The following is a 21,686-nucleotide window of genomic DNA, read 5'->3' as shown; positions in this document are numbered from 1 at the left end:
TACGTGATACCTATACGTCACGTCGAAATCGAGCATGGCGCCCCCGTGAGGCTTTAAGGTGCGTCTACATTGAAGCTCCAATGTAAACGCACCTTTCAGGCTCATAATATGCCTACTATTCGAAGAGTTACCGATTGTATGTACTTTTTTATTTGATTGTAAACATACGTACCAATTTATTGGAGTACACAGCCTCTTTAAATATCAGTTCCGATTGTCAATACCAGATGCTGGTTACTACCAGCTCTTTAGAGCAAATAAACAAATGGTTTTAGAGAGTTCCAATCTATGTATTAATTATGGTTCACATCGCGAAGACAGATCTGTGTGCCGCCGATTATTTGACAAGCAGAATAACCTAAAATTTGGTCAAATCTTTTCGTATAAAAATAGCCGTACAACACTGTTATTCGTCTAGAGTGCACATTTCGATAAGGTTTCACCTTGATTTACGTTATTATTGACGTTTTGCTAGTTTTTTGATAAAGCAAACAACCCGTAATTGGGTTTTATACGTTCAACGATATAAAAACATTTCATTACTACAATCTCCATGGCATTTCCATTAAATGATCAAGTTCATACTAAGTCTTTCTCTCCTAGAGAATATCAAGTGAGTAAATAAGACATAATTCTAAAAGATACATGTAGTGGTAACTAATTTCCAAAGTTCGTTTATCATTACTCAAATTACATTTTTTAAATTACATTTTTCAAATTACATTTTGAATTCCATAATTTATTTCAACAAGTTGTACAAATCGAAGTAATTAGTGCCTTGTGAAAATTTTTTATGCTAGGTGGAGCTCCTCTACGCAGCTTTAGAGAGCAACATAATAGTTTGTCTAGGAAAAAATTCTGAACAAATATTTATTGTTATCAAACTAATTCAAGAGTTGGCGACTAACAACAGAAGGTAAAGCTATGTCGTTTCTCTTTACAATCGTTGTTTTTTCATCTTCAAATCTTTGGATAACTTGAGTTCCATCTGTTCACAGATCTCCGTCAGAAGGAGGCAAGCGCTCAGTATACATTCTAAGAGATACAGATCGATGTTTAACCAAAGCTGTATATATACAACAATTAACAGATTTACGCGTACTTATCTGTGATTCTGAGACATGGCCAGAGTTCGATAGAAAATTCGCTGAAAGTCAGGTGATATATGTTATCAACGATATAAATTTTATTTCAATTTTCAACCAGTTATTCAATATGGTAATTCTGTAATATCTGTATGATTTTCAAAATACAAGTCTTTATTTTAAGAGACTCGATCTTTGTTCAAATCTTCCTCAAAAAAGTAGCGCACAATTATCAAATATACAAGTGTTATATAGCAGTCTATTTTATCAAAGTCCAATATTGTGATGTAAAACAACAGCATGATTGATGTATGTCTTATTTTTACGAAAATCTTACAAGTTATTTAAATCTACATAAAGTCTGTATCATTTGTGTTCATATTTGTTGATACAGATTTATTTTATTTGTTAAAGGTGATTGTTACTACATCACATGTTTGTGCAGATCTGTTGAATCAGAATAAAATTTATCCAAGTCAAATAAATTTGGCAATTGTAGATCAATGCCACAAAGCAGTCAATGATGAAAAGCTAAAGTTTGTTTTACAAAAATTTAATGTCTCTAACGGTCCTCGACTAATTGGTTTTGCTGCACCAGTTTTTAATCTAACTCGTCAGCCAGGACGACTGGAAGCAGAAGTTGAACTTTTGGAAAAAACCTTTCATTGTAGAATTGAAACAGCCAGTGATATTGTATCAGTATTAAGGTTTGTATCTTCTTACTCATTGTGTTTGTTTCACTTTGTTCACTCAATTACTATGTTTTGTGTAAAATAACAATGTATTCAATTTTGATTCAGATATAGTCCAAAACCAAAAGAGTACATTGTAGAATACAAATGTGGCGAATATGAAGAATTAAACCAGACTCTGGAGAACTGTGCTATGCATGCTATGAACTTTTTGTGTGATCATCGCTATGATCCCACTGAAATTTACAACGATGAGTTCCTCGAGGACATACAGAAGATTCCTGATCCTAAACAGGAACCTTGCTCAATGATAGAAGACTTTTTGTACGTACTTCAAACATTCGGGGCTTGGTGCGCCAATCACGCTGCTCTAGCTTTGCTAATTCAAGCAGAAAAGCTGAAAGTAAAAACCCCTTATGAGCGACACTACTTATTATTCAACGTTGTGGTTTCCTTGTTTATTAAAATAAGGTATGTGTTTCATGAAATATCAAGTATTGAGTAGTCAAACTCCTCCAACAGATTTGCCACTGTAGATTCTTCACTTCTACCCTCAATTCTAATTTATACATTTGGTTATAATTGATATAATACAAAAACCGAGACATTATGGTTTGTTTGGTTTCTAGAGCTATTTGTGAAAGTGAATTTGAAAATTTGAGCGAAAGAGAAAAATTATACAAATTCTCCACTCCATGTGTTCATCGACTATTGCATATACTCAAGTGTTATGCCCCATCCAGCAAAAAAGAATTGACTATCCCAGACAACAAACTGAGCAATGGACACAGTACGTTGAAACATTTGACACTGTTGAAACAGTGGTTTCATAATTAACCATATCCTTATGCATTGTTAATTAAGGTGTATCTGCCTGCAAGAAAGACATTGATACTGGAAAAGATGGCCTCCAACAATCAAAATACATTGGAAATGTCAAAAAGCTACGAACTGGTATTAAAAGACCTCCAAAATCACGGTATCCACGTACTCAAATTGATCCAGATCTGTTGTGCGGAGTTATTTTTGTGGATAAAGGATTTACAGCAAAAATATTATTTTATCTATTGAATGTAAGTTTTTGTTGCTTTTAATATCTTTACTCTTTACATAAAAACAAAGAAGACACAACAAAAGTTATTCTAACATTCCAAACCTAATATTACATTTTTGTGAGATTTGGGTATACAAATACTTGTCATAAACTAAATATAATTACAAAGAGTTGATTATTTTTCTCCAGGACGCTTGTAAGTATGACAAAGATTTACAATTTCTCTCTCCACTTTATACAATTGAAAAGAATCCTGAGGGAACAAGCTCTGCTCATGACATGGAGGTTCAACATCGGAAACAAGAGGAGGTTTTAAAAAGCTTCCGAATACACGAATGTAATTTATTAATTGCTACATCGATATTGGAGGAGGGTATGTATTGTTGTAAGTAAATGGCCAGTTTCTAAAGTTTTTTAAAAAGCAATGTGCATTTTGAACTATAAATTTTCCAGGAATAGATATACCAAAATGCAATTTTGTGATGAGGTATGATTTCCCTAAGAGCTATCAGTCTTACGTGCAGTGCAAAGGCCGAGCTCGGGCAACTGATGCCCTTCATGTGCTTTTCGTGAGTGAAAAAATATCCAATGAGTGTATACAAAAGTTAGCTGAATATCACTATATTGAACAGGTAAAATCCAGTCAGTTCATAATTGGAAAATTATCTAACTTAGATTTACAATTGAACTATATCCAGTTTCTTGCATGTTAAACAATCAAATATTTTGTGGAGTATATCAAATTCCAAATTCACCAGATTTGCAATAGAACAAGTAAGAGCAAGCACTGCACATGCAGACTCATTTTAACATTACTTTACTACAATCAACATAATTTTTCAAAGTTTCCACTTATTTCCAGACTTTATTATCAAAGTGCGCCAATAAGGAACCTTCGGAAGAAGAAGAATTATTGGCGGATAAATATGGTGATTTGTTACCTCAGTACAAACCATTGAGTATTGAGGGTTCACCTAGTGTTACTTTTAATTCTGCAATATCTTTGGTAAACAGGTAACGTATCAAATAATCAATTGCAGCATTATTATATATTTTAAAGTCATCAATACTTCAAACAAGTCATATAAATCATACAAATATTCCTGTTTCTTTCATTTTGGGTGTTTTGGACAAATTTCATTAAAAAATGATACATGTTACAGGTATTGTGCCAAGCTGCCTAGTGATACATTCACTCGATTAACACCAGAATGGATAATTGAACCAACAATTATTGACAATAAAACCATGTATGTTTGTTCCATACGTTTGCCAATAAACTCGCCTGTGAAATACACAGTAACGGTGAGTGTCAAGATATATAAAATTTCCCATGTTGAAATACCTTTACAATAAATGAAATCCGTGCATAAAGCTTGACTTATACTTCGTAGTCATATCCAATGCCGAATAGCGCAATGGCTCGTCGCTTGGCTGCACTTCAACTCTGCATAGATCTTCATAGAGCTAATGAAATTGATGATTATTTGTTGCCAATTGGTAAAGAAAATTTTAAAGCAAACCCAGAAGATGCTGAAGCCCCTCCACTACCAGATGAAACAAAAGCTGAGTTTTCTGAAGCGCGCCCAGGTACCACTAAACGAAGACAATACTACTACAAAAAGGTGGACTATGCTTTGTATTGAAAAAGCATTATTGCTGACAAAACCTGTATTCGCCTGTGATATCAGTCCAATTCAGTATCTTCGTTGTATAAAAATCTACTTTTATATTTCAGACTGCCGAAGTGTTAACAGATTGCAGGCCTGTACTGATGACGAAATCGTTTTTATATCATATTAGTATGGTACTCACTTGCCCTTTACCTGAGGAACAAAACACAAGAGGTCGTCGAATATATCCTCCTGAAGAGTCAGCTATAGGATTTGGCATTCTAACTCTAAAAAAAATACCAAAGGTGACTTACAATTTTGATATAAAAAACGAACTGAAATTCTGTCCCTTAATTTTAAAACAATGATAGAAGTGACTAAATTCAGATTATTCAGTGAAGCATCAACATTTATTTACGAATCGCATTTTTCAAATAAACTTCTTTTAACTTTAGCTATGTCCATTCCCAATATACACGAGATCGGGAGAGGTTCATGTAAAACTTGAATTAAGTAAGGAGACGGTTACATTGAATGCTGATCAAATTGAACGAGTAGCAGCCTTCCTCAAGTACACATTCACAAATGTTCTAAGGCTTCAAAAATATCTGATGCTATTTGATCCGAATGCTTCAGAAAATTCATACTTTATTGTTCCTGTAAAAACGGGTAAGTACAAAATTTGGAATATATGAATGTCACCTAGGAAGTTATTTAATTCAATAGGAGTACTTTTTGCAATCCCCTGACACATTCATGGCATATATGATAAGCTTTTGCATTGGTGCATTCCAACTTGGCCATCTCTTCAGAAATGGATTGTATAATGTCAGATTTCTTTTGAATCTTTATCTAATTGTTACAGGTAAATTTAATCGTTCTTTCGTATGTATAGTCCACACTGATCATTTATCATTTAGCTTTTCACTATATTGCGGACTTATAATGAATTTCAGTCATCACAGAAAATGGCCCGGATGTTAATGTGGATTGGGAGTTCTTAGAACGTATATATGAGAACAGGAATGCAATACCGAATGAAGTGTCGGAAGGAGATCGCAATCAATTCAAATTTGATGCAACTAAATATCATGATGCTGTTATTATGCCATGGTATAGAAATAAGGATCAGCCACAAGTAAATAAATTTGAACATATTTTAAACATTATGAACAATAAATCTGTGTTAATGTTTTTTGTGAAATAATTTTTCAATAATGTAAACGTAATGATTTTCTCCACATAAATCACAGAGTAGGAATCTGTTCTTATCGTAACTTGTTTTAGTACTTTTATGTAGCGGAAATTTGTGCCAACTTGAATCCAAAATCTTCTTTTCCTGGGGCTGACTATAGTACATTTGAGGAGTATTATTTGAAAAAATATAACATACAGATTCAGAATCTGAATCAACCGCTACTTGATGTAGATCATACTTCAGCTAGGCTCAATTTTCTCACACCAAGGTAAAGTAACTTAATATCAATCGCATTTTCCGGTTCAATTGAACTTTATATTTTACATTGAACAGAAATTACTGAACTCGTTTATTTCATTCACTTTCCAGATACATCAATCGTAAAGGTGTTGCATTACCAACTAGTAGTGAGGAAACCAAGAAGGCAAAGAGAGAAAATTTGGAACAAAAACAAATATTGGTAGCAGAGCTTTGTGCTATTCACCCATTTCCTGCCTCATTATGGAGACAAGCGGTTTGTCTGCCATGCATACTTTATAGAATCAACGCACTTCTTCTTGCTAATCAAATACGATGCCAGGTAGCAAAAATGATAAATTTGGGGCAGCAACATTTAGATCCAGGTAATTCGGTATACAAATGTGAACTTATATTCACATAAATCCTAATCTGTACTCGACCAAGTGGTAGAACATGCAAATTGACTTCTTTGAATGCCGTCACATGGATGTAACATAAAAAAAATGTTTCTAAACCAGAGGGATATTACCAATTGAAGCGTTTGAATAAATATTGCCGTATATTATTTGTAGACTTTGAATGGTTGCCATTAGACTTTGGTTGGAGTCTATCGGAAGTCTTGAATAAATCAAAGGACAGTAGTAAATTGATTGAAATGAAAAGTGATGCTAAAACTACGAAATCTGTTATACCTAAATTGACAGACAGTATGTCCGTGGCAGAAGAAATTGAGAAAGATATCTCTTCAAAACATGACAGTTCCGTGGATAAAGATAATGAAATGGAAATTGGAACGTGGTCTAATGAAATGGCTATAAATGCAGTGGAATTGAATAATGAAAATATTTTTTCACCAAATTTAACGGTGCTACAAGATACCTTTTCTTGGAATGATATTAGGTACGGCTCACCTGCCTGTGATTCTGATTTAGATGCTTACGATACTGATGACACCTCTAGTGAAGCAATGGGAGATTTTTCAGACGAAAGTGATGAAGGTGGTGGTGGTCTACGCATTGCTTTTATGGGAGATAATGTTGCAGAAGCTGTGGAAGACGAAAATAGAATCCGTAAAAATGAAATTAATAAAAGAATTTTGGATTTATTAGAGTTGGAAAGAAGTTATGACGAGGATGTTTGGCAGTGTTCCAATGATATTCAGAATGGATTAATTCAACAACATGAGACAGCTCAAAATATTGAAACTAGTCGAACCAAAGAAGAAATTCTGACGAATGGAATGTTTATTCGTAGCGATCAAGAAATCGTTTTGAAGAGGCGCTCATCAGCTGTACAAAATAAAACTGACTTACTGCCGTCTGAGTATTATGAATACATCTCTCAGGTTTCGAAAAGATTTACACATGAAGTTATTAATACGCAGCCTCTGAGGCAACCCATTAAGAAACAATCAAACAACTCTCAGATATTGGAAGAAGCAGACGATTCTTTTTTTAGTTTTGATTATCAACCGAATCTAAATGGTCACCCTGGACCAAGTCCGAGTTTAATTCTTCAAGCGTTGACAATGTCAAATGCTAACGATGGTATTAATTTAGAGAGGCTCGAAACTATTGGAGATTCTTTTCTAAAATATTCAATAACTACATACTTGTATTGTACATATGACAATATACATGAAGGAAAATTGAGTCACCTGAGATCAAAACAAGTAAGTCAATATCTTGAATTTATACAGTCTCAATTGAATTGTCGAAATATTTTTTTATATAGATCAACCTTATTCTTTCCTTTTCATTTTGCACCTCTGACTTATAAACTCTATTATTTTTAACTTGCAGCTTAGCACAGTAAAATAGTAATGACGTTTAAAATAAAGTATCAGTGTACCCACATAATAGTCAAGTTGATCTCATGATTCATATCTGTATTGCAGGTGAGCAATTTAAATTTATACAGATTAGGCCGTCGAAAAGTATTGGGTGAAAGTATGATAGCAACTAAATTTGAACCGCACGATAATTGGTTACCACCATGCTATTATGTACCACGTGAAATAGAACAAGCATTAATAGAATCTGGAGTGCCGTCAAATTTGTGGAACCAAGCAGATATTCCAGTTCTCAGAGCTGTAAATCGAAATGAAATATCCGAACTTGTTCGAGAAACGGAGCATAAACTCGAGATTATGCGAACTGAACTGATTCGAAGCAGCAATGATTCTGCTACCGATTTTGAAAAGTTACGATGTTTCATACCATATAATCTAATTACACAGCATAGTATACCAGATAAAAGTGTCGCTGACTGTGTGGAAGCTTTAATAGGAGCATATTTAATAGCGTGTGGGCCCAGAGGAGCTTTCTTATTCATGGCCTGGCTAGGAATTCATGTCTTACCATTCCAAAAAGTTTCTATCATATCCACAAATGAACCACTTGACAGACCTCCGGGTAGTTCGTCCTATATTAAGGAAATTAACGAAAATGGAGAAACATGCTGGACACAAGTAAATAGTTCAAAATGTTTATCATGTGAAATATCATCCTTAATTTGTGGTATATTGTACTGTTCTGGTACGAAGTTGAATGTACTCATCATAACATAATACCAAATAAAATTGCCTGAAATATAAATAGATATAATCACATTAATAAGTCATGTTTATATCATTTTTAATATCAACACAAAAATATTTAATTGTAATATAATCCCCTATAGATACGCTATGGAAACTTAGATGAGCCACAGTGCCCACTTTTGAGGCATGTACCAGATCCTGAAAAGGAGTTGAGTCTGATGCTGGACGGTTATAGCGATCTTGAAGAAAGTATGGGCTACAAATTTCGTGAGCCGAGTTACTTATTGCAAGCATTCACCCATGCATCGTATCAGCCAAATAAATTGACAGACTGTTACCAACGCTTAGAATTTCTTGGAGATGCAGTTTTAGGTAACAACTTAGTGCGTAAATCACCTTATGATCAAGCATACGAATGTTAGAAAAATGCAAATTATTACATATGCTTAAAACCGTTTGCTATTAAGGAAACCATCGAAGTGTTTAACTTGTAATAGCATTCAATTTACAGCTGTAATTATTTATTCATTCACCAGCTTTTCCATAAGTATAGTAAATTTGTATTATTCTTAAAAATCGTTATTTGATTGCCACTAGATTATCTGATAACAAGACATTTGTATGAGGATACAAGGCAACATTCCCCTGGTGCTCTAACAGATTTGAGGTCAGCTTTGGTAAATAATACAATATTTGCTTCGCTGGCAGTGAGATGTGGATTTCATAAATATTTCCGCCATCTATCACCAGGTTTAAATGTGGTCATTGACAGATTCGTCAGGATACAAGAAGAAAATGGTCACTCTATCAGTGAAGAAGTGGGTATAATTAATAAAATGTATCTTGCAAAATTAGTTGGTTGTAAATATAAAAAAATTAGGTCTATTAACTTTTCTCCGACAGTATTATTTAATTGCTGAAGATGAATGCGAAGAGGCAGAAGACGTTGAAGTTCCAAAGGCTTTAGGTGATGTTTTTGAATCTTTGGCAGGAGCAATTTATTTAGACAGTGGTATGTCTCTTGACGCTGTTTGGAGGGTGTATTATAAAATCATGAGGTCTGAAATAGGTATGTAAATATATTTTGCCAGACAATGATCTCTATGTCATGAGTTATATTATTTTAAAAATCGTTAGCCCAGTGAAATGTAAAACCTAAGTAAATTCTTAACGTTTTATCAACAGTGAGCTTTGCTATATTGATATCTTGTTGATTCAGTTCCTTCAAAGAAGTGAAATTTGGCGATTCTTTTTACCACATAAATTTTAAAAAAAATTAAGTAAAATTTTTGGTTACCAGGGGATATATATATCTGTTACTGTATTTGCTCATTCAATTTTTGTAATTTTTCATTTTCAGAACAATTCAGTACAAACGTACCAAAATCTCCAATAAGAGAATTATTAGAGTTGGAACCTGAAACAGCAAAGTTTGGGAAGCCTGAAAAACTAGCTGATGGTCGGCGTGTAAGAGTCACAGTAGATGTGTTTGGGAAGGGTTCTTTCAAAGGAATAGGAAGAAATTATCGCATTGCTAAATGTACAGCTGCAAAATGTGCACTTAAAAAACTAAAAAAAATGCAACGACATCAAAGAGAAAAACTGTGATCATTGAATTTTATAAAATATCATTTTGTAACGGGAATTTTAATGATTATTTTTTAATTAAGATGAAGTTAGAATATTTTGTAAATATAGATATAAAGTTTATCTGACAATTATCTTATTATATCAGACTTTACATAGGGGGTGTGCAAAATGTCGTACACGAAAGGGGTAGATTTGTTATTCAACTGAATATATTTCAGCAATGTATAACTTGAATATACTGAATGCAGTCTAAGTTTTGAGAGGCCAAATTACAGTTTCAATTATTTACAAAGAATTTCATAATTGGGATTGAACTTCTATTTAGTGCCATAAGATCTATATATGAACTTTCACGCACTCTGTAGATCATCTGATTTTCGTAATTCCCAGTATGTTTACAACTATTCCTGTGTTATCGATAGTTACATCTGTTGAATAATGTGATTTGAATGAAAGATAATCACTACTCTAAGATAACATTAGATTGTCATTAAGTGGAATAAAATGATGTGCTTCTTCCCATTTCTCATACATTCCAAACATAAGTAGCGATCAATGAAGAAATTGAATTTTATCAGTAACTAACGCACAAAGTCGCTTTTCGAATCTAGGGTCAAGCTCAAACATAAGTTGACACTTAAAGACTCTGTTCACACATTCATATTTATGCGTGATATTTTCTTCTATGTTAGAGCTTCGCACCATTTTCTCAGAAATTGGTAATAAAATACACACAACCTACAACAGAAACAAGAAATGCTTGTATATTTAAATTAATTCTCTCAGGCCATTATATTTTGCAGATTGAAAAAATTCATTTAAACTTCGATGAACAAATGTGGTTGATCAACTCCATGTCTTCCAATTCAACAATGCTATTACAGAAAATATTCAGTAATTTGATTTATTGACAATCTGATGATACTGGATTCATTTTTTTATATATATACTTATTCAATAAAAAAGTATGTATGTGACGATGTTTTTCATTTCCATATTGTTCACTGGTTAGTTGTAATACATCAACTTTATACAATCACATTACCTATGTAATGGTAACATACATTTAATCAATTTACATATCTAGTGCACAGCAGAATCTCAGGTACAATATCAGAGAGGCTATAATTTAACTTTAATTTACAATTAGGGACATTAGTATATTTAAAATAAAATTTTAATTGACACAGATTTGTCACGTTTCTAAGCAACCAGAAATCATATTTCAAACTTGAAAAAAAGAAAGTACGGAATAACAAATTCTTTCTACTGTTCCGAATGTCTTTATGTTGCAAATTTTTTTTCGTCGAGTACGTAATCTAACATAGTATGTAGCATCATCTACTTATTGCACATACAGTGCAGTTTCAATCTATTACATTCATTCACATAACGTCGCACAATTGGTCAAAATTAAATTGCTAACAAAGCAGATTTGCATTCATTTTTTAAATTAAATCAGAAACTGATCAATACCGACTTGAATGAGTATATGGGTTGCATAAGTGTACCAGATCAAATACCCAACGATGTTGAATTCAGAAAAATCTATATTATATACTGCATAAATGAAAGCTTCTTGAGATCAAACCTCACATGTTTCATTTATGCTACAAATGTACCTTCAATATATTGCCTAATTCAGCCTAATAACAGAAATCAAGTACGTACTTCGTTTAATATATTATTTATTTCTTGAAACTTCTCACAAATTGAATGTTTTAAAAAGTCGAACCACTGTTTACAAATTATTCACCTAACTAAAAGAATTAATGAATTATTCATCAATCAGCTCTTTATTAAAGCTGAAATAATTTTATTTTAATTAGTCTTTTTTTGATGTTGACTATCCTAAAATTGCAATATACTGTTGCTGTAGGACTCTATTTTACTTGTCAAATGAGCATTACTGCCAACTTGCACAACCAAATTGTGAGAATATTTACTTTGAAATTTTAGCCAATGTAAATAAATATTTTGTTTAAATTTACGGTATTGTATACATATCGAAGCATTCTCCGCCTTCCAAGTCCAAACTCTCAGCAGTTTCATTAGGGTGTACTGGCTCACCGTCAAATTGGAATTTGATCTTGTCTTCTGGAATGTTCAGTTGCTCTGCACATTTCATCATGAGTACCTTAATTTTTTGACCTTTCTTAATGGAAATATTCAGTGTTTTCTTTTGATCCTTAGTTTGAATTTTAATGTTGATACAATCCTTGTCCACAATGGTTTTATCAGTACAACGATGCTCCGTACTACCATCAATAATTCCACCCTCTGAAATAAAAATATTACATGATGATTTTTGAAGTCAATGTAATTTATGTTTTTAGAATTACATGAAGAACCGTCAATCTAATTTAATCTGCATCAATCTGGAATTGTACGAAAAAATTCGATTACGAAATTCTGAAGTCATCGATAAGTTGTTAAATACATTTTAATACCTATTATTATAATTTACAAACAACTTACCAATTATATCTACAATAGTGAGACCTAAGGAATCTGGTGTATCACTTGGTTTTATCGTGATCTCATTTCGCAAAACTAACCATATTCTCTCTTGAGGTATGTTTACCATTGTAGAGAAGTACTCAAAAACCTTTGAGAACTCTTGATACTGAAATTGGAATAATATCATTTGAGCAAAGAAAGATGAGTTCATAGTATTATATTCACCATTGCCACGTAAAAATTTGTCTACATTTGTTAACACTAAGAATTTACATTTACAGTTGCAGTTAATGAAGACGTCGCCAGAAACTAATGTATATGGTGTAATGGATATAATGAAGTGTTTTTACCCGTCTGAGAGGTACACGCTCGAGTCTAGCAGATTGCCAATTGATTTTTATGGTCATTTCATAATTTACAAGTGCATCATCACCTGCTGCATCTTTGTCATCATCAGAATTCATTGTAACTATCATGTCTTCTGGATCAGAATCTATTAAAGAAATCTGAAACAATCCGGCAGGCGCGTTAGTAAGATGAAAGTTCAATAATATGAAAATATGCTTACTGATTGAACTGGTGGTTTTTTGGCAAAAAGTTGTGGAAGGATCTCTGATTCTTCTGGTTCGCGATCAGCTATTCTCCGACTCATTCTGGGACCTCTACCACGAGTTCTACGCGAAGATCTTTTAGTTTTAGGTGCTAAGTGCACCTCACTAGAAATTATAAAAAAACCTGTCTGAGATTTACAGCTATATACTATTCAATTAATTGTTTTAGGTTGGAGCAAAATCTCTCAAATTTCGTTATTCAAACTTCTGTTTGAATGTCAAATTTGTCATGAAATATGGAATGACTATAGACAAAGTGGTAAAATTGAAAATACATCAAAATTTTTTTACGGATTTCTTTACGGCAAATAATTGATCCCATACATTTTATGATGAAACGAAAAAAACTCATCATTAATGGCTAATAGAAGTTGTACCTAATTAAGCAATCTTCAAGCATATAGGGTTGCGTCCCATCCTGTGGGACTGCTGGTGCTTCTTGATCGCTGGGACTGCCATTAACGATCAGTTGTTTCTTTAATGCTATGGATAAAATAAGTAATAATATAAGTGTTTATGACAAGTTACTGTTATTTGGAGTAACAATATTCAAATTACGATTCAAGTAAGCTATAGAACAATGACGGAAGAATGCTATGTAAGATATTATCTATACTGTATTATGGGAAGAGGTAATTGAAACTTGACGAAACCAGGGTAATTTAATCGACTAAAAATTCTACGTTTAATTACAAAAATTAGGGATACGTTTGTGTAGTTACTGAAAGGTAATTTACAAGAATGACACAACTGCTCAATTTTTCAACTGTTACTCATCTAGCTTCACTGTACGTATCAATTTGTTTTAGAATAAGCATTCAATAGCGAACTGGCAGTTTACTATAATTAGTAGAATGTGTGTGTATTCTTTCACATCGATATAAAACATGGGAAAATGATAAATTGTTAAAAGAAACTACAAAGACGTAAATCTCAGCTAACTTGAATTGAAATACAATTACGCTAGTTGAAAGACACTTATATACTTCGGACCTTTTAATGTTTTCGCAGAATTAATGTAACAGTCGTCATCCGAAGAACTATCCATTGGCTTTCTATTTATATAGCCTTTAGAACTAACTTTTTTTACCGAACCGAGATCTCAACTTGAATTCTTAAACGAGAATAACGCACAATAACCTTAGGTGGTAACAACGATACAGCTTGTGCAAGCGTACGCATGCATGAAAGCGGTTGGGTTACTACCGGTTGTAAGTACTACCAATGCAATAACGCGAACCACTTTCTCTCGGACACAGGTGTGTTGTTGCATCGGTACCGATTGTTGATTATAAAAAAAAAAATGTTAGTTCGAAAGATTTTCACATTTCTTGTCATATTAACACATGATTATTCTACAAAAAGCCTATTTTTTCCGGCATAATTACAAGGTTAAAAAATTCCAGCTATGTTTGTATGCATGATGTTTGCATCAGGTCATTGTTTGCCATGCTGCTGTTTAGCTGCTACCTTCAACTTAACGACTTGACATGCGGCATCGCATGCGGTGATTCAAAAATATAGTATAATGGGTGAATTTCATTTGATAACTGAATGTATATTGATTTTCTAACGTGAATTCTAGAAAAGTCGTTATTATTTTACGCACAACAATGCCCGCAGGTCGTTTTAATTATACCGAAGTTTGGCGGAAGTATAAAAAATGTCAAGAGGTTATAGACAGTTTTACAGACTTTGAAAGTTCAGCCGAATCTCCAGTATATACCGATCAGAATTTGGAAATTAATATTAAAAAATTAATTTCCTGGATGCAATCGCATCCAAGTTGCGTTGAATATATGAGTCTTAACAAAATGCTTGCTATATCTTGTCTGATGGTAATGAAACTGTAATTCACCGGCGTTATTACTAAAATACTGTTCTCGTTAATTTAGTCTAATACACCCATTTTATATTTTATTAATATTAACTTAATGAGTCAAAATTTAACTCTATGCTAACTACCTCCTTAAAAATTGATGGATATGTATTTTTTATATTATTTATTATTCTGTAGGATGACAGAGAAGTAGAAGCCATTTATCACTTGATCGAATCTCATGCTGTTCTGCTACACCTCCAAGTACAGCATCGATACAATAAAACTCAGGAGCGACAAATGTTGCTGGAAGAACCACAAACATTTGGACTTAATCCTGCCTATATAAAATTTAACAGTGATGAAGAAGTGAAAGATTGTGCATCTACTGTGACAGACAGATTAAAAGAATTTCCAGAAGGTGAATTTACGTTGTTCAAATAATCATTTGCAACAGATGTTTGGTATTTATGACGTTCTGAATGACAATTGATTTTTTTTTTCTGTCAATATTTAATGCTAAGGCAATGTTTTTCAACATTTACAGAGTGGTACATGGTCCAGCTGACGGCACAATATGAATCTAGTAAAAGTTCAATTTATAACACGTCTGAAATGATTGGTATGGTTCCTATTCACATATCAGTACTACCTACGGGACAAAATGGAATTCATCCCTTTTGTATAACTGTTCCAAAGCCCAAACTAAGCACAAATTATGACGTTTGCAAAGAGATACGTGATATTTTAAGTAGCAATAGGATGGATTTACAGGCAACTTATGCTAATCACCGTTTGTATTGGAAAATGCGAGATAAACAAAATAACAGGATGAAAGTAAGCGACTTGTATCTTTCATTGTAGAACAATTTTACCATCACACATTTCCTTCCTTTATATCACATTTGGTTTTAGATGGCAATTTGTGAATTAGAATCTACATGGCTTAGGGAGTGGAGAGTTCTTTTGATTGCGGATCCTATAGAAGATTTGAGTGTAGTAAAAGATGTGCGGGAAATGATCAACAAGCTTATTACAGACAATAAATCATCGTAAGAATTTTCATACATTATACTAACATTTTCTGTGCCGCTAAAGCAGCATTAGCAATCTTCTACTTTACAGGAATTGTATATCAGAACGTACTAGGTGGCTACTCCATAAAATAGCACTGGGTGCTTGCTTTCTGACAAGGACAGAAATTGCTTTAGCAATTAAATATATTCTGCCACTCGATGAAAAACTTTGTGATAGTATAATATTGTCTATCTATGGTAAATTGAACAGCCTCACTCCACTGATGTCAGTCAAGCGAAAAACTTTGGTTTTAATTATAGATGAGGTATGTAAAGTACAAGGAATATTATTGTTATATGACAATTATCAATAATAGACGCAATCATTTGATAGTAGGATTTATTTTTAATCACCCTCTATAGATACTTGACCACATTCCATTCGAAGTCATGGATGTTCTTACAAATCATCCAGTAACACGTTTTCCCTCACTACACATGGCATATGCACTGTACAAAGAACATGAAGAAACGATCGAAAATGGTTGTAAGGTTATAAAAATCGGAAAAAACAATGGTAGCTTTATGGTCAATCCATCAGGAAATTTACCCGAGCTTGAGAAACGTATGAAATTGTTCATTGAGTACTGGCTACCACATTGGACAGGAACTTATAATATTCAACCAGATGAAAAGAGTTTTGAATGTGCTTTAACCAACTATGACATATTAATGTTAGTACAACGTGTTAATAGCTTTGATTTCACTACAATGTACAGAGTTTCGTTTTAATCTAGTACATTGAATGAATATTAAAAACTATAATCATAATCATTAGGACATCACTTTGATAAGATTTACTATAAGTATATTTTAAGAACATAGAAATTATGTAAAAGATGTTCTGCCAATTACATTGCAGGTATAGTGGACATGGAAGTGGAATACAATACTTATCAGGGGAGAGAATCGAGAAATTACGAGTAAAGGCTATTGTTCTTTTATTTGGCTGTGGGAGTGCAAAGCTGTGGTCAGTAGGTGGAAGGTTTCCACCGATTGGAGTCTCCAACCAATATCTTATAGCATGCAGGTATTGTTTTTGCTTAAACATATTATTGAACAATGCTCTTTCTTTGAAGACCAGTTCTTTTCCTTATTACTTAGTATTTGTGAATTCACATGCTTAAAGTGTTCTCGAACATGCATGTTTTGAAGAAAGTACTCTGATGCAATAATTATGTCTGCTCTAAAATATTACTCTGGAGAACTCCTGGGTTCACCTAATATATTCTGTTCGAAGGATTATTAGTTATTTACTGTAGGACTTGTATCGAATTGTAAAACTTAGCATACATACAATAGTAACAGTTCTTCGAATTGTAAAACTCACTAATTTATTTTGTAAAAATGTCCTTGTAGTCCTTGTATATTGGGTATGCTGTGGGAAGTCACTGACGGTGATGTAGATAGACTGACAGCAAATTTGATGGGAAATTGGATTCCTTCGCCAGCACCACGGCCTTGGTCAGAGGTCAAGATGAATGAATGGTCTAATGGAATATTGGGTGCGTAACATATGACACTTTAACACAGCTTTGCAAATCAAAAGCGAAGAGCATATTGCACTCGAAACATTGCAGGTTTTATATGTAATCTTTCAAAGGTACACAACTATGAAGATAAGTTGTATAAAATTTGAAATACTTTTCGTACATTGCGTTCTTTATGCAACCTGTCTAATTGAACACAAGCACACATGAAACATAAGAACAAAATTAGATGTATGTACTCACATGACATAAATATATATTATTTTATTTACCAACAGCATTCAAGAACATGGATTTGGAAAATGGCATTTCAACAATGTCTCTATCTGAATCAAGACCTTGCAAAACATCGGTAGAACCAGAGATGCTGCGGGCTTTAGCTAAGTATAGAGGATCATGCTCCCAGTACATGACAATGGCTGCAGTTGTGGTCCGTGGACTTCCTGTAAGACTAAAGTGAATATAAATTTAATAATTGTGGAACTAATTGAAAAACATATTTAATTAAATTACTGCACCACACCAAATCCGAATCTTCAATGGATTAGATCAAGGTTTTAAATTGATCAAACGTTGTTCATATATATACCAAAAATGGCATCACTCTATAAGATTTTTATATTTTCATTCTTTTCCATAAATATTATTCTATTGAATTTAGTGCATTTGTATCATAAGCAAAGATCTCGAAAGTGAATATAAATATTGAATCTCGAATCGATTTGAAATTTTTGCTGTGCTATAACTGAATATTTTACTTGTAAACTTTGAGTCCGATGAAACACAAAAATGGTTGCAAGTGCTAAAACGTATATGAGATATAATCAGGAAATCCTTTCATTCAGGAATTAAAATTAGTAAGTGTGCCCGGATGTTGTAAAAAATGCAATGGTTTATCGTTAACATGAAGTGTTGGATTTACTACAAATATGCACATGTTATTCTCTGTTAAACATATTAAAGAAGGTAATTTATAGGCCAAGAAAATTTGAATTAATCTTTATATTTTACTTTTCCAAAAAGTAGAAAGCATAAGGGTACAAATACGTCAAAATACTATTCGAATATTTTGGGTTAATAATTTTAGTGCTATATAATATTTACAAAATGATTTTCACATTTAAGATAGATCACATGATAATCTGAGGTTCGGGCACTGAAGTGGCTATACTTTTGTGAGGTAAGACCTGTCCACCGTTGATGTACAATTCATCTTTAACTATCACATCTTCACCCAACACAGTTGTACCCTCCATTCGAACCCATCGTCCAACCACACTTCTCCATCCGACAATGCATCTGTTTAACAAACAAATATTTTCAATTTAATTGTTTTTATTTAAAACATCCCCAAAAAACAATTATTTATTAGGTTACTAGTGATCTTACCCTTCAAGCCAAGCATGCTCTTTGACTGTTGCCCCTTTCAGCAAGGTACATTTTTTGACGCAACAGCCGTCTTCAAGGATCACTCCTGGTCCTACGGTGACATTTGGACCAATCCTGCAGCCTTCCCCAATTTTCGCTGTAGGGTCAACGAGTACGTTACCTACTGTTCCTGGTCCTGAATACAACTTTCCCGGCGATTTTTGTCTCAGAGATGCCAAGTACATACACATACCTGAAATATATGCAACTATTCACAGAAAACTATTGCATATTTCTGGTAAGAAAACTAGTGATATCTGGCAGAGATACTGAAGACTATAATGGTCTTACCAGATTTTAGGTGAAATGCTTACCAGTGAGAAAATCTTTGGGCTGTCCAACGTCCATCCAAAAACCCTGAAGTTCCATGGCATATAATTCCCCATCTTGAGCCATGCCAGGGAACACTTCTTTCTCTATGCTAGTAGGCTGCAATTTTATCCGATTCAGCACACTTGGATTCAGGATGTACATTCCTGAAAAGATATTTCTCGTAAATAGATAATATGAATGTTTTTTGTTCAGTTATCCTCTTCTGTATTTTGAAGTGTTATTAATCATGACAATTGACAAATATATGGTAAGCTTACTAACATATATCTTTTCAAGTAAGATGCAACACTGAGTTTAAAAAAATGCACACAATCTCTACTTTACCAGCATTAATTTTGTTGGAAACGAATTCCTGGGGTTTCTCGATGAAACTGTTAATTCTACCACCCTCTCCATAAACAACAACGCCGTACTTAGATGGTTCCTCAACTTTAGTAACAACAATTGTACCCTCCCTGCCATGATTTCTGTGAAAATTAACCAACTCTTTGAATGGAAAATCACATATTATGTCAGAGTTAAGGACAAAGAATGGATCGTTGCTGGAACTCAATACATCTCTAGCCAACGCAAGAGGACCGGCAGTCCCTAAAGGCTCTGATTCATGTGAAAATATCAAATTAACCCCAAGCTTCTTTGCTTCTTCGCCGAGCTCTTTCTCCATTTGCTCAGCTCTGTATGAGACAGCAAGCACTACTTCTGTTACTCCTGCCTCAACCTAAATTCAAGAATACATCAAATGTTAATTTACTGTGCCTTAAAAGTAATATTAACTTTTGGTTGTGAATAAGGTTTTTGACAAGCCAACATTTATATGAAAGGCATTATGAGTTCAAATTTCTATAAATATATCACCAAAAATTTTTATTTAGTCAGCGACACTTACCAATGCTTCTATTTGATGTAAGAGCATTGGTTTGTTAGCAAATTCAACCAGAGGTTTGGGCCGACTTAGCGTAAGTGGACGTAATCTGGTTCCATAACCACCGACCAAAATTAAAGCTCGCATAGTGTCAAGTTTTTTCTTCTTCTCAGGCATAACTTAGTAACTGTGTCCAATTTCTGGATACGATATACGATCAAGCTTGCTGCAAATGAAACATATGATATCGCAATTAACGGTAATATTATTCATTTATTCACTTCTAACAAAGTCGATATTCAAGTTTTTACAAAAAAAAAATATTCAGCTGATGAATTTTTTATAAGTGTGCTCTACGCTTTGTTTTATTTGCTGTAAGGAAATAGTATCAAAAATTTTAAATAAACAATTACTGTCAATGCTCGAATAATCATAATGACAAATATTAATATTAGATCAAAAATAGAAGATTGTCAGTATTTTTAACTGAATACTTTTATACTTGGCCAAAAGGCAATGAATACTCTCTAATTAGGAGTTTTTGATATAAGTTCTTACAATAGATTTAAAAAATTCAATATATTCTTTCCAATTTCCAGTTATCGAGCATTGTTTGAGGATAGGCTAATCGAAAGTACATTTTATTGTGAAACACTTTTACTATACAATAGAGTTAATCAAAATGCTCTGTAAAATTTTGACAAATGGTACAAACAGATGGTACTTCGAAGTACCCAAAGAATACATATATTGCAAGTACTTGACCGCAAGTAATTTATAATAAAATTTCTTTTGACAGATTTGGTACAACGTATAAATGTTTGAACGGCATCTGGATTATTTGTTGAAAGTGTAATTTTTTAGCAACAGAAGCTATAAAATCTGGTAATAAGTACATGTTGTATTGTGGCAAGTTAACGCGTCACGTTGCGGCGATATTTTAGACAATGAATTCGTTTAATTAATTATCTAATTTGAATACCCCGTTTCAGGTAATTTTCCTATCAAAAGTAGCACGTTACAAACAAACGATGGATTCTGATACATTTGTACCTACCTTATCAGAGATCGAATATGTAATAATTAACACTCAGAGGGGATTCAATGTAATCTTCTCTATTTAAATGCCAGATAAGAATTGCCACGTATGACTCGGCAAACAAAAATCGGGTACATTTTTGTGAATTGCCACTGTGGCACATCAAACGTGTGACTTGTCACAATACTTATGCGTTGGCTCGATGTATTTATTTTCACAGTTGGGTACTCAATGTTTTCAATTCGTTTTATAGAATGTATTGCTTTCTTTGCAGATATAAACGAGCACGATTGTAATATGATCATTATTCCTATAGGGCAGATAAATAATATTGTTTATTCCAACCTAAAGAGATGAGTCCGGAATCGCGCGCTGGCGTGGCATTATACTGTATATTTTTATTATTATCATCGTTGACAGATGACAACTGTGCAAACCGTGGTGTAAACCACACGGTTAAAAAACTGGAATCTCTGTCTAACAAGTCAATCGACGCACGTCAACGACTCATCTTAATATATTTGTTTAGTGGATGAATATTATGACGCCGTACC

General features: G+C 33.3%; 4 protein-coding genes across 15 annotated transcripts; 2 read left to right on the top strand and 2 right to left on the bottom strand.

Moving 5' to 3' along the window:
- The first annotated feature begins 147 nt into the window (after nucleotides 1–147).
- Dcr-1 (endoribonuclease Dicer-1) lies at nucleotides 148–10,812 on the top strand. 5 transcript variants are annotated; one of them, XM_069135867.1, is made up of 23 exons: nucleotides 148–613; nucleotides 801–916; nucleotides 999–1,158; nucleotides 1,500–1,792; nucleotides 1,886–2,101; nucleotides 2,407–2,567; nucleotides 2,642–2,850; nucleotides 3,021–3,204; nucleotides 3,285–3,463; nucleotides 3,694–3,845; nucleotides 3,995–4,136; nucleotides 4,226–4,456; nucleotides 4,570–4,749; nucleotides 4,900–5,113; nucleotides 5,401–5,582; nucleotides 5,732–5,910; nucleotides 6,012–6,265; nucleotides 6,455–7,554; nucleotides 7,780–8,352; nucleotides 8,565–8,796; nucleotides 9,022–9,242; nucleotides 9,328–9,493; nucleotides 9,785–10,812. In XM_069135867.1, the coding sequence occupies exons 1-23, from the start codon at nucleotides 554–556 to the stop codon at nucleotides 10,030–10,032; spliced, it is 5,652 nt and encodes a 1,883-aa protein (XP_068991968.1). In that variant the 5' UTR covers nucleotides 148–553; the 3' UTR covers nucleotides 10,033–10,812. The 5 variants fall into 5 exon arrangements, with proteins under 5 accessions (XP_068991968.1, XP_046477131.1, XP_046477130.1 ...); XM_046621175.2 differs by having other exon boundaries at nucleotides 1,886–2,248; nucleotides 3,285–3,400; XM_046621174.2 differs by having other exon boundaries at nucleotides 1,886–2,248.
- Nucleotides 10,813–10,902: 90 nt separating this feature from the next.
- Nucleotides 10,903–14,286, bottom strand: Rad60 (DNA repair protein Rad60). Its single transcript, XM_046621207.1, has 6 exons — nucleotides 14,079–14,286; nucleotides 13,463–13,568; nucleotides 13,043–13,190; nucleotides 12,825–12,980; nucleotides 12,493–12,640; nucleotides 10,903–12,294 (listed from the first exon to the last, which is right to left on the bottom strand). Exons 1-6 carry the CDS (start codon nucleotides 14,131–14,133, stop codon nucleotides 12,002–12,004), a joined length of 906 nt encoding a protein of 301 aa, XP_046477163.1. The 5' UTR covers nucleotides 14,134–14,286; the 3' UTR covers nucleotides 10,903–12,001.
- Sse (extra spindle pole bodies like 1, separase) lies at nucleotides 14,255–19,097 on the top strand. 5 transcript variants are annotated; one of them, XM_046621184.2, is made up of 10 exons: nucleotides 14,443–14,617; nucleotides 14,709–14,923; nucleotides 15,103–15,325; nucleotides 15,452–15,741; nucleotides 15,820–15,956; nucleotides 16,030–16,246; nucleotides 16,344–16,654; nucleotides 16,843–17,010; nucleotides 17,340–17,485; nucleotides 17,749–19,097. In XM_046621184.2, exons 1-10 carry the CDS (start codon nucleotides 14,614–14,616, stop codon nucleotides 17,928–17,930), a joined length of 1,893 nt encoding a protein of 630 aa, XP_046477140.1. In that variant the 5' UTR covers nucleotides 14,443–14,613; the 3' UTR covers nucleotides 17,931–19,097. The 5 variants fall into 5 exon arrangements, with proteins under 5 accessions (XP_046477142.1, XP_046477140.1, XP_046477141.1 ...); XM_046621186.2 differs by lacking the exons at nucleotides 14,443–14,617; nucleotides 14,709–14,923 and adding an exon at nucleotides 14,255–14,296; XM_046621185.2 differs by having other exon boundaries at nucleotides 14,444–14,758.
- Nucleotides 16,304–21,630, bottom strand: Gmppb (GDP-mannose pyrophosphorylase B). 4 transcript variants are annotated; one of them, XR_006882637.2, is made up of 8 exons: nucleotides 21,151–21,470; nucleotides 20,118–20,319; nucleotides 19,556–19,949; nucleotides 19,213–19,374; nucleotides 18,860–19,091; nucleotides 18,589–18,769; nucleotides 17,714–17,921; nucleotides 16,304–17,470 (listed from the first exon to the last, which is right to left on the bottom strand). XR_006882637.2 is itself a non-coding variant. In XM_046621205.2 (6 exons), exons 2-6 carry the CDS (start codon nucleotides 20,268–20,270, stop codon nucleotides 18,601–18,603), a joined length of 1,110 nt encoding a protein of 369 aa, XP_046477161.1. In that variant the 5' UTR covers nucleotides 20,271–20,319; nucleotides 21,478–21,630; the 3' UTR covers nucleotides 18,458–18,600. The 4 variants fall into 4 exon arrangements, 2 of the variants coding, with proteins under 2 accessions (XP_046477161.1, XP_046477160.1); XR_006882638.2 differs by having other exon boundaries at nucleotides 17,743–17,921; XM_046621205.2 differs by lacking the exons at nucleotides 16,304–17,470; nucleotides 17,714–17,921; nucleotides 21,151–21,470 and adding an exon at nucleotides 21,478–21,630 and having other exon boundaries at nucleotides 18,458–18,769.
- Nucleotides 21,631–21,686: the final 56 nt, after the last annotated feature.

The sequence above is a fragment of the Neodiprion pinetum genome, chromosome 4, assembly GCF_021155775.2.
Source record: "Neodiprion pinetum isolate iyNeoPine1 chromosome 4, iyNeoPine1.2, whole genome shotgun sequence".
Classification (NCBI taxonomy): domain Eukaryota; kingdom Metazoa; phylum Arthropoda; class Insecta; order Hymenoptera; family Diprionidae; genus Neodiprion; species Neodiprion pinetum.
The sequence above is the reverse complement of the archived record's forward strand: the minus strand, read 5'-3'. Positions and strand labels throughout refer to the sequence as shown.